This window comes from Anabrus simplex, chromosome 1 (genome assembly GCF_040414725.1).
Source record: "Anabrus simplex isolate iqAnaSimp1 chromosome 1, ASM4041472v1, whole genome shotgun sequence".
NCBI lineage: Eukaryota > Metazoa > Arthropoda > Insecta > Orthoptera > Tettigoniidae > Anabrus > Anabrus simplex.
In genome coordinates, this window is record NC_090265.1 from 518,506,131 (window position 1) to 518,519,281 (window position 13,151).

The following is a 13,151-nucleotide window of genomic DNA, read 5'->3' on the forward strand; positions in this document are numbered from 1 at the left end:
TGAGACTAGGCAGGATGTACAACAAGGCATTCTTTTTTACCTATTTTTTATTGTTAAAATGGAGTGTTTATTGAAAAACAGTGACAGTGGTAAATTTCGCGAACTTAACAATGAAATATGAACCGCTGAAAAGTTCCTGTTTTAAAATCCCAAGTATACTCTTGATATTTTTATGGGTTGTTCTTTTAACTTATATGTAAAATAAATAACACAGCGCTAAAGAGATGGCAAGTAAGATAACATGACACTCAATACTGTACAAGACAGACATTTTTCATATGTTTGTGGCTGTGTGAAATGCCCTAAAACAAGGATCAACACACAATGCTACATCGCACTCCTTACACATGTACCTGGATTCCCTTTATGCCTTCTTCCCTCTAGCATCACGTACACAGAACTATCAGACTCACTAAACTCAGTGTCAAACTCTTCTTCACTCTCCATTTTCACCTAACAGACGAAGTACACTTAGATAGCAATAAATACAGAAAAGCTGCGAAAACAAGCTGCCTGAGTCACAGACATCCACTACGGTTGAGTCAGAGACATCTTTTGGCAAAAATAGGAACCTGAAATAATAATTTTATAAATATCTGGTGGAAATACTGAAAAACAACAAGAAACAAGTAAATTCGGGCCTTTTTTATTCCACCTACTCAATACTTTACAATAATTGTTGCTTTTTGCTATTTTTGCTTTACGTTGCATCGACACAGATAGGTCTTATGGCGACAATGGGATAGGAAAGGCCTAGGAGTGGGAAGAAAGCGGCTGTGGCCTTAATTAGGGTATAGCCCCAGCATTTGCCTTGTGTGAAAGTAGGAAACCACGGAAAACCATCTTCAGGGCTGCCGACAGTGGGGTTCGAACCCACTATCTCCCGGGTGCAAGCTCACAGCTGCGCGACCCTAATCGCATGGCCAACTCGCCTGGTACTTTACAATAATTCCAATGCCTATGTATACATTACAATGTGTTGTTAAGGGACTAGTTTCTACCTGTGTGAGTCATCATCAGCCTAAATAAGGTACACTCCTTATACTATAAGAAGTCGTTTATATTCAGCCTGTATGCATTTTTTGAATCATAAAACACTGGACTTTAAGCAAGATAGATACCCTCTGCGCCAATGTTGTACATAACAGATATTCAGCATTTTGACAGAAGATGTAATTGAACGATAGAATTCACTAGAAGCATCTGGACTTTATATTCAGACAGGCATTTTATACTTTTATCATTATGCAATTTTAATGTAAATGTAATATTTCAACCATTATTGTAAAAATCAATGTGGTACTATATTTATAGTCTCACTGCAATATATGTAAACTTGGCCGCTTGTCAGGAATCATGGGATATCTAACCACATTAGTAGGTCCCCACCCTGATATTCAACGGTTTTGAGGTTATTTTCAACTTAACTCACAAAGGGAATCTTAATGTGATATTTCAAGTGTTCTAAGGGTGTCCAAAATATGATTACCTGGTTAAAATCATTGTAATGATTAATTTAATGTGTTACTGATCAATTTTTATTTTCCAACAAAGTAAATGTAAAATTTTCCAGTCTAAACTGAAATTTTAATACAGGGTCTTTATTTATGCTTGGCAGGGACTTTCTTGCTCAACCTTGTAGAGTATTAATTTTGATCTTAATAGAACTTGCTTATCCCAAAGAAGTTTTCTCACAAGATGATATGCTCTATTCTGGGACTGGGAAGAACAGTTAATGCATGGGTTAAAAGTATCAGAAGATCATTTAGACTTTGATTGAATTGAGTGATATCAAGATTACTGGCAAATTTAGCCTTCAACTTGAGAAGATTATCCTTATATTTTGATAGATCATCACATTTGGATGCTATGGAACATGGTACTTCCATGATCCATGGTCTGTGCGAAATTTGGGATTGCCTCTCTACAAGAATGTTCCATTTGAGCATAAACTGTAAACATAGTGAGTAAAATGCATGATGATGATTTTGAGCACCGTATTTTGCCGTACATACGTACGCGTGGTAGCCGGCAACTGACAAAGGATGTGTCACATTATCATGCATTTTACTCACCATTTTTACAGTTTGTGATGAAAATGTTCCCCATGTGCTGCCAAAATAATCGGCATCTCCTAATGACTACCAAGTTCTTCAGCACTGATGGATGCAATTGCAACTCTTATATTGTCTTTAAGTTCATCTAGTGTGTGAGGGTTGTTCCCATAAACTACGTTTTTTAACATTCCCCACAAATAAAAATCACATGCCGTTAAATCTGGGCTACGAGGGGGCCACAGATTTTTACTTATGATCCTCGTACCAAACACGATTCAGTAAGGAGATAACGACCTTTACGTCTATTTTTATTGTTTACTGAACCTGTAGGTTTGAATCTCTTGGCCAGTTGTTTTATTGTCCGATTGTCCCTGGAAATTTCGCTCGAAACTTTTGTCTTGTCCTAGCGCACGATTTTCTGCACTTAATGTAAGTATTGTGCAGATATACACGTTCACATAATGAATATTTCACATACATTACAGCACTATACACAATCACAATAAAACACTATACAATACGACATACAGTACTCAGTAGCTTCGTACTTCGTTGAACACCCTACTATCTCGGAGCTCAGCTCTCAGCAACTGCAGAAGTGCTCAAATACATCAGCCTCATGTTGGTAGATTTACTGGCACATAACAGAACTCCTGCTGGACTAAATTCCAGCACCTTGTGGTCTTCAGAAACCATAAAAATAGTTAGTTGAACATAAAGCCAATAACATTAATTATTATTAAGTGAAATAAAGAGGTAGAGAAAAGAGGATTTTTGTAATAAGAATGAATCAGTACTTTTTCTTTTCTTTTCATTTCTTGTGTTTGTATCATGCCATTGGAATTCCAAGTACAGTACAATAATTATATTTTGAGACATTTTATATAATATGTAAGAAAATTTTACTTCATAAAACAAACACCGCAAAGATAGATACAGTTTTCTTCACAGTTTTCCCATTTGAATTTATTTCTCTGCTCTGCACAAAATTCCTTTTTAATTTATTAATTATCATCTTTCTCGATCTCTAGTCGTTGCCATGGATGTATTTATTGCTGATGTTATGATTGGCTGATGGGTTTTCCATACCCCCCCTCCACATTTTTTTTTTTTCCAGGATCTATAGGAGCTTTGCTACTTGAATGGTTTGCTTTTCCTCATCCCCTGATTGCTGGCCATTAGCTCGCACAAAGATCAAGAAGAAAATAGCAAGCAGGAGAGCCAAGATGCTTACTACAATTCCAATGATGGTGGTGGCTCTCAGTTGTAGGACTTGCAATTCATCACTGGTGGAGAGTACTACAGTGTAGCTTACTTCACTGAACTGGTTCCTAGCTGTCAGTACATAATCACAATCAATATCTTCTGATGTGGCTGATGAGATGCAGAGCTTTGCTTCCCATACACCATTCCCCAAGTTTTTGGCTGTTGAGGCCTCAGAATGTCCATCTGTATCAATTTGTTCCTCAGAAAGTTCTTTGCTGTTAATTTTCCAGCTGATACAAAGTTTTGGGTTTGCATGAACATTATAAACCAAAACCCAGGTTGGTCAGCGATGACACCAAGTAGCTGAACAGGTTCTTTTTCTTGACATGTGCCAAACTGCAGATTATCAGATGGTGTGATATTGACATTAGTGAACAAATAAGCTTGAATGAAGTTTTAAAAGCTGGCACCGTGGTGTAGGGGTAGCGTGCCTGCCTTTTACCCGGAGGCCCCGGGTTCGATTCCTGGTCAGGTCCAGGATTTTTACCTGGACCTGAGGGCTGGTTCGAGGTCCACTCAGCCTATGTGATTAGAATTGAGGAGCTATCTGACAGTGAGATAGCGGCCCCGGTCTAGAAAGCCAAGAGCAACGGCCGAAAGCATTCGTCGTGCAGACCACACGACACCACGTAATATGCAGGCCTTCGGGCTGAGTAGCGGTTGCTTGGTAGGCCAAGGCCCTTCAAGGGCTGTAGTGCCATGGGATTTGGTTTGGGTTTTTTGAAGTTTTAAAAATTAGAAATATCATAATATAAAGATAACATTGGTATTCAAGAGGACCAATTAGGACAAATATTATTTTATAGCAAGCGGAATTAGGGACTGAAAACATTTACGGAGGGAGACGTTCGGTGTATTTCCAACTTCTTTGACATAATTTCAGAAAAAAGTAGGAAACAACTGATAGAGAATCTGCCACCTGGACAACAGCCCTAATAGCTAATCAGTGGTGATTGATTGATTGATTCATTCATTCATTCATTCATTCATTCATTCATTCATTATTTTATTTTATACTACATAGAGTTTTGTGTGTTCATGCTATTCAAAATAATCTGGAAAGTGGAACTTTGATTCTGTGATTACTTACCACACCCAACTTCTACCAACGTAAAAACATGGCATCAGATATCTTTTTCAACACGTGTAAAACCGTTACTTATATACCAGATGACTACAATGAATTCCTAAAATCAGTACTATCTATTGGAGCCTCCGTGGCTCAGGCAGCAGCGTGCCAGCCTCTCACTGCTGGGTTCCGTAGTTCAAATCCTGGGCACTTCATGTGAAATTTGTGCTGAACGAAGCGGAGGCAGGACAGGTTTATCTCCGGGTACTCCAGTTTTCCATGTCATCTTTCATTCCAGCAACACTCTCCAATATCATTTCATTTCATCTGTCAGTCATTAATCATAGCTACAGAGGAGTGCGACAGGCTTCGGCAGCCGGCACAACTCCTATCCTCGCCGCTAGATAGAGGCTTCATTCATTCCATTCCTGACCATATCAAATGACGGGAAACAGGCTGTGGATTTTCAGTACTATCTATCGACTGGTTCTTGAATTATATCCATTTTTTTGTGGATGACATTGACTGTTTGAATGGTGGGTTCTGAATTGAGCATAATGTGTTCATCATAATCTTCTCTTCTGGGTTCGCATCCCACTGTCGGCAGCCCTGAAGATGGTTTTCCATGGTTTCCCGTTTTTACACCAGGCAAATGCTGGGGCTGTACCTTAATAAAGACCACAGCCGCTTCCTTCCCACTCCTAGGCCTTTCCTATCCCATCGTCGCCATAAGACCTATCTGTGTCGGTGCAACGTAAAGTCGCTAGCACTCTTCTTCTCTTCTTCTACTTTTTCTTCAACATTGTCCTGCTTCAATATAGGGTCTGCTACTCTATTCTTGGAATGCCACTTACCACAGTCACGGACATCCTCAGAATGAAGGGCGATGATAGATTTCATACCTGCATTAACTGTGTCAATCCAGCAATTCTTGGTTGTGAGCAGTACTGATGTCAGTGGCTGGTGGAGCATGAATTACATGACCACACTATTGAAGTCTCCCTTCTCACATCTGCCAGCACAGTCATTCGCTACAGTACTCACCTGCTGCCTTATATCATTTTTCCGTACATGGTTGAATAGCAGACGCTATCAATCTGTGCACACCTCCAGTATGTGGAGGCGTTGTTAAGTGAATTTTTCTGGCTAGCCTGTGTTCGTGGGTGGATCTCAATATCATTGATATTATTTAAATACCAATAAAGTAATTAAAGGATGAAATTGTTTTAGAAATTCATTTCAGAATTCCAGTTGAATCTCAACACACATTTAAAACCTCACTTTCAGCCCTTGTAATGTAAATAACTATTATTAATGTATGTTTATTTGCAGGCCACAGCTTTCCCATCAATAACCCCTGTCTCGTGGTCTCGTCTGCCAGCACAGTCATGCAAGATACCGAATCAACTGTTACTCTCATTGCGTACCCCATCAAGAGGTTGCATGGGAGTGAGGTTTAGCCATTCTGGGTACCTTCTGGCTTGCTCTATGGTGAAGAAACAGGATTACCCTATAGTCATTTACACAGTAAGTACTAATGATGATGCTGATGGTGTAGGGTTAGCATACTTGCCTCTTACTTGGAAGCCCCAGGTTTGATTCTTGGCCAGTCCAGGTATTTTAATTTTAGACTGAGAGCTGGAATGTGTGGGTCGCTCAACCTCGTGAGACAAGCTGAGATGATCTGTCTGATATGAGATGCACCAGACTTAGCCATGAAAGCTGAGCAATACAGCTGAGGATATCATCATCCTAACCACGTGGAACCCCACTATCTGGAGGCTATCTGGCCGAGCAGCAGTTTCTTTGGCAGGCCAAGGCCACAATGGGCTGTTGTACCACAGAATTTTATATACCATACCTCAGAGAACTAAAAATTAATTATAGAAGAAGAGTTGCTCAGTGAAAAGTATTTTGACAATGAAGGCAAAGAGTGGGGGGGGCCACTGGCAAAATGACAAATGTCAGTGCAGCGATTACAGTGTGTGTGAGGTCAGCAGCAAGCCAAACAATACCACCAGAGAATTAGTGAGGATAGCGATTACAAAGCTCCTCCAATTGAGCTGGGAGCTAATTAACAATAGAGGAGGCACCCAGAATCTTCCACAGGCCTATATAAAGATGTCGGCTGTGGAGTGCAGAGTCAGTCGCAAATGAATACAGGCAGTTACGAGGCGGTTGTGAGTCTGTGATGATTCATTTTAGCAAGGAGTGAATAACATATTTTCTCCCATAATTAACACACTTTTTTTACTAAAACTACAGGCGAAACTTTGGATGCGTAAATTATTCAAGGAATTCAGATATTTAAAAAAATATTTATAATTCATTTATATTTAAACGGTACATCAATTACAATATACACACAGTTGGTTCAACTAATCTTCTGTTACTGTCATTTGACGTAAAATTCCGACGTGAGGAAAGTTGGACATGTGGATTTTAAGTATCGATACTGGAAAATATTTTTCCTGTTACGAGCTGGCAATACGACCTGGACTGATATAAACATGAACTCATACAAGTACCATTCATGTAAGTGCATAATAATGACATACCAGCATATAAAGAAAACTGTCCAACACAAGAAGCGCCGGGCATCGAAGGAGGGACCCCAAACCATTCGTATCTAATCTCGTACGAGTGACGTGTCCATCCATCCACCCCCCTCCCCTTTTTTAATTATTATTTTTTATACGAACTTGGATCCCTCACGAAAATTTTACTTCAGGCATAGTTTTTAGTTTTAGAACAACGTAAGGTACAAGCTTTCTGCCATCACCTGTTACAGCAAGCATTGCAGTACATTGCTGTTTTTCGCTTCCGGTAGTGCATATGATAACACTCGATGTCCCCTTCTTATCGATTGTTTGACTTTGTGGCATATGGAAACTGAATGGCGTCTGACCTGCAGTTCCTATTTGGGAGATCAAATATTCCTTCACTTTACACTTCTCAATGACAAAGCGATAGAAGGCTATTACTTTTTCGTTGAAATCTTTTGGCAGTTTTGGCCGAAAGTTGTTCTTCCGAGAGAAAGGCCATTTTTTTTTTCATAAAAGTAATCACCGGGCGAGTTGGCCGTGCAGTTTAGAGTCACACAGCTGTGAGCTTGCATCTGGGAGATAGTGGGTTCGAATCCCACTGTCGGCAGCCCTGAATATGGTTTTCCGTGGTTTCCCATTTTCACACCAGGCAAAGCTGGAGCTGTACCTTAATTGAGGCCACGGCTGCTTCCTTCCCATTCCTAGGCCTTCCCTATCCCATCATCGCCATAAGACCTATGACCTATCTGTGTTGCTGCGACGTAAAGCAAATAGCATAAAAGTAATCATCCCGCCTCGGTTAACCTTCAAATCCAAGATACTGATTCCACGTGCAGCAGCTATTTCTTGTCCTTTAAAATACAGCATTCATGAGAAACGGCATATCCAACATTGTGTAACGAAATCATATATTTAAGCAGATATTCCTCTACTTTTGGAAACTTGCCGTCTTTTGGTTCATGAAATGCTTTGCAAGACTTGTTGGTCGCTTGAAGTGCACTTCTCTGTTACCGCGGTATTGCACGTTGCATTTGGACACTGAATAGTTGCGGCCCGCTGCCCTATGCCTGTATGTTTTGGCGTAACTGATCACCACGAGTTTATGTGATGCAGTATTACTTGAATTCTTGCTTACTTTGGACTAAAAAACAACTTTGGGATCAAAGAAAATGCATGTCCGGTTCCCGAAACACTCATAAAATATGTTTGTACCAGACTGGAATAGAGCGTCACTAGTCACTTCTGCATTGATTCACTCACTGAACTAGTGCAGTGGTATTTCCTTCCGGCTGATAACAGCACGTTGCCAAGTATTTGGAATGCCCGGTTTCGCAATGGGAAGTCTGCTGTTACCTGAATAGTTCAGATCTTTTATTTCTAAACGCATATGGAGCTGTGTGATGGACGTTCAAAGAATTGGGCTCGTCAAATTTGTGAACATTTATTTTTCTCCACTTTGCACCCAAAAATATTGGGATGCACAAATTATGCAAGGGCGTTAATTATGCGAGAAAATACGGTACGTCAGTGATGATGTAGTGATGATGAGAAAACAGAGTTCCTGGATGATTTTGAAGATCACATACAAGAAGACAGTGTTATGATAATTGGAAAAAAATGCCCAAGTTGGAGCCAATAGATCTGGGTATGTGTGGGGCCCTTTTGGATATGGAACAAGAAATGTAGATGGCGAACATATTCTAAATTTGTTTGTAAGAACAAAGTTTTAATAAAAAATACATTCTTCACAAAACGGGATAGCCATAAGAGTACCACATATAGCTGGGATGGGAAATGAAAGACAGTTATTGATTATGTGATAACTGATAAATTAATTGGAGAAAAAGTGAGAGATACGAAAGTTATCCCAAGTGAAAGCTTGGATAGCAACCACAGACTTCTAGTAGTGGATCTAACTTGCATACTTACAGCTGCACCTGCAGTAAGGAGATTGCCAATGATTAAAGAATGGAAACTGAAAAATGGAATCAAGAAGGATTTTCAGAATTTGATAGCAACTAAATTGCCAAAATATGAGACAGGTAGTGTTGATAAAGAGTGGAATACATTTAGAACAACAATAATTAATTGTGCTATAGAGGTATGTGGTAAAACAAAAGGTAAAGTCAAGGAGAAAGAAATAAGTTGGTGGAATGATAGAGTAAAGCATACAGTACAATTGAAGAAAGAAACATGGCTAAGGAAAACAAAGATGTTGAGAAACATAATCAGGCTCAGGGAATGGTACCAAAGGACAATGAAAAGAATAGGAAGACTGGAACAGGAATACAGGAATCAGAAACTTCAGGTAAAAAGAGTAGTGAAAGAAGAGGGAAAAAATTAAAGCTATTGAAACAGAGGACGGGATCATTATCGGAGACATTGTAGGAATCAGAGGAGAGTTATTTTGAAAAATTATTGAATGGGGAGTGTGATCAATAACAAGTTACCAAAGTCTTTAAGGGGACCCGGAATGCCTTATCCTTACAATGCTAAATTGGCAATGTTTGATGTACCTTTTTCCAAACACTACCTATGGCAGACGTATGCAATTTTTATATGTTTAAGATGTGAACCTTGCCTAGCTACTGAAGCATGCATAATTGAAATTGTGCCTCGGGTGTAATAAATATAATTTTTTCTTTCCAAGTGGGAAAGATTAAGGTGAACATTAATTTGTAGGGACCTGAAAAATTAGCATCTATTTGTTTCAAAATTAGCATCTATTTTTTTTTTTCCAAAATTAGCATTTATTTACAAAGTTAAAATAATCGCATGGTATTATTAATTTTAATGATTCCAAGTTTATGAAGTGCAATTATTGTCCTTGGTTCACACACAATACAAATTCATTGTTCAAACGATAGCATTGTCAGTACTTCGGCATTGCTATTTTTCAAATTGCACCGTCTGTCTGTGACCACTGTGTTGTAATGAGACAACACGTGCTCGCTATCTACATTGTTCGTTGGGGTCCACAACAACTCAAGACAGTATTTAGCAAATATGCTGAACTCTGTCTGAACTGCAGTTAATGCAAGCATGACATCACATTTTTCACTTTCTTTCATCTGGGTTTGAATTGCATGTTTCAGAGAACAGTAACCAGACCAGATATCGTTTTGTGAGAGATCTGTTACTCCAAACAATTTCTCAAGCTCATCTAATTTATCATTGTTATTCAAAACTATATTTTTTGGATACAAAGCTTGAGAAATTGACACAAAATGCTTATGGTTGGGGTCTTTAGCTTTCAGTGTGGCTAGCTTGCACTGTGAAGAATGAGCAGCTTTGACAAATGTGTCTCTACATGCAGCCTGCTGTAGAGGAGTGAGCTTAATCAAAACATCATTAGTTGCCACAGAAAAATTTCCCTCACAAATTAAGGTAAAACTGGCGTCAAGGTTATGCAGTTTGGGGTAAAGTAGATGAGAGGTAGGATACAGAGACCCTTTAAGTTCAGTAAGGAGGTCAACCAATCTAGCTGCATGATCTGTGACAAAAACCATGTGGGAGCAAAGCCTATTCACTTCTCGGTCACTCAGATCAGTCAGGTACTTAATACCACAGTTGTTGATGTCTTTCATGTCAGACATCTTAAAAAATGTAATAACATCAGTAAAGTAAGCACTCAAATAGAAGACAGCCTGAAACCAGCTATTCCATCGGGTTATGACAGTTGCAGGAAAAAGCTTTGCTTCCTTTGAAGCACCATACTTTGATGGTAAGAATTGTAAATAATTATATTTTCACTTTCTTGTGTTTAAAAATGCAGACTTTATCATGGCAACCACATGATTTAGATATGTCATCACTGCGACCCAACTACTGCCAACCAAGCTGATCTTATGTGCCCAGCACTGTACGTGCATTAAATGATCCCCTATGACCAAACTTAATGTTTCATAACACCGGGTCATGTACGGGGCAGTCAAAAATAAGTAAACTCCCGAAAAAACAGTGTCCAAAGTTGGAAAGTCAAAATAAGCCTGCCCCATAACTTGGATCATCTTCTTCCTCTTCAAACTGGTCCAGACGTTTTCTTTTTGCAGCTCTATGTCTTTTTCTGGCTTCTTTGGTTAATTCCTGGAACTTTCGGTTAGCATTTCGGAGTCTTTCCTTGTCACATCGTAGCATGGTATCAACAGTTTGACTCCCGACACCCAATTCCAGGTTTTCCAAAACCTTGCATCTTGTTACATTCCCGTCATTGAATGCTGCTACTGCATCAAATACTCCGAAGTGTAGGGTGTGACTACCCACAAACACTGTCTTGGGAATCAGACTCCAGACAACATTGTTTACACTCTGGTTTGGATTTTGTGTTCGGCCGTGCAGACATTTTTTCAGGAGATCGGGGTGTGCTACGTCCCTAAAAACTGGCTTTATTATTTCCATCACAGCAGGAGGTAGAGTGTGTGGATGGTTATACTTTTTTCCAGTTAACAAAGCACTGTTATACTTGCACCAGCTTTTAGGACTGTATCATTAGCACTAGGTATGTTAGTGAGGTTAGAAAACACTGGCTCCTGAACTTGTGGTTGTAACGCAGGTTTTACCGCATCTTCATTTACACTACTAGTTATTTTAGATTTCTTCTGTCAACACACCTGCTTCTTAAAAACTCTTTTCTCACCTCTAGGCATACTGATCTTCAAAAATAATGTTAGAACAATATACGTTACACACACTGAACAACAGTCAAAGATGACAATTTGGCGGGAATAGAGGCAAGCATTCACCAGGTTTGCCAACCACTGAGGTTAAAATTACTTTCCTGAGTTTAAAATACCTCTACAGAAGTTAAAATACTCTCACAGACCACACACTGAAACCTTAGAGAACCTTAGAGATAACTCCATCGGCCATGATTGCTACCAGCTGACAACTTTTCATGCATGAGTTGTTTGAAAAATAAAAAACTTTCACGTATCATACAAGAATGATTTATATGTCATTTGAAAGCAGAGATTCCAAAGTTAATTTTAGATTTAAAAAACAAAATTTGATTTTTTGGCGCTATATCTCCATTCCGGGTCCCCTTAATGAATTACAGAAAGAGCAACCTCCAATTACCTGGAAAGAGACAGAGAATGCCCTGAAGAAAATGAAAAGTGGAAAGTCAGCAGGAACAGATGAACTAACAGCAGCCATGATCGAGGAAACTAGAATCCCTGGAATACAGTGGCTACATCGAATACTGGGAGTTATATGTGTTCCGAGGTATCTGTGGAACGGCAGAGGTGAAAGAAGGCACTGGGTGGAATAGGTCTCAACTTACGAAATTAAAGTTAATTTAAAACTTTAACAAAGGTTATATTTTCTTTTCAAGATAAATAAATAACAGAATATAACAGGTACCAAGTAGCAGATCAACAAATTAAGAAAGTACAATTGTAGTTCATCACAAAATTTGGGCTTCGAGCCCGACACTCACGAACCTTGAGCTATAAGCCCAACTTTGCCTATATACCAAGTTCAAACAAAGGGGCAGAAAACCCCAATCATGCCAAGGAGCACTGGCTCCTGATTACCATATTAAGCCTCCTCGAGGCACACAGAAACCAAATTTAAGAAAGAGCAAACCCGCTCTCAAGGTTCAAGCCCATCAAAGGCCACAACAAACTATACTTCAAACTGCCCTCAAGGCATACCAAGAACAGGGGTAATAAATTAATAAATACCCAACCTACTGGGCCTATTCAGTAAAGAAGCAGGTTAATTACATGGCCCAAAATAACAACTTGACTGGAGGCGTAACTTGCACTCCTAATACACTTTTAAAACCTACTTGGCACTAGGCCGCATACACAAGGGCTAATCCCATACTAAAGAGGTGACTTGAATAAGAGGACATTATTACATTAAGAAAGGAGGAAACGGTTGTGAAAACAAAGTCACCTCAAAACAATAGGAGTGGGAGCTTGAGAGGGTTTAGCACTCTCTATCCCAATTTATAGTTAAAGAGACGAAGTTTTTATCAAGTGTCTATTACATTTTAAAGATAGGTTACATGCGAAAAGATTCGAACCTGCCCCGAGGGTTAAACTGCTGAGCTAGCGAGGAATGAAGTTATTAAATGGCCATTACCTTATGGATGAACTGCTGCCCGAAGAAAGAGGCGCTTCCCGCCCCCTGCTACATAATCACACAAGGAGAGATGTTACTGAAGTGGCGAGGAGACCAGAAAATCAGCAGTTTATATACCCTCGC

General features: G+C 39.4%; 1 protein-coding gene across 1 annotated transcript in view; it reads left to right on the forward strand.

The window, feature by feature from the left end:
- The window catches only part of LOC136875920 (jouberin), a 114,388-nt gene that overhangs the window by 38,710 nt on the left and 62,527 nt on the right, over positions 1 to 13,151 (forward strand). Inside the window, exon 6 of the mRNA XM_067149570.2 lies at positions 5,725 to 5,919. Within this exon, the coding sequence (XP_067005671.2) occupies positions 5,725 to 5,919 (195 nt within the window). The remainder of the gene's footprint in view (positions 1 to 5,724; positions 5,920 to 13,151) is intronic.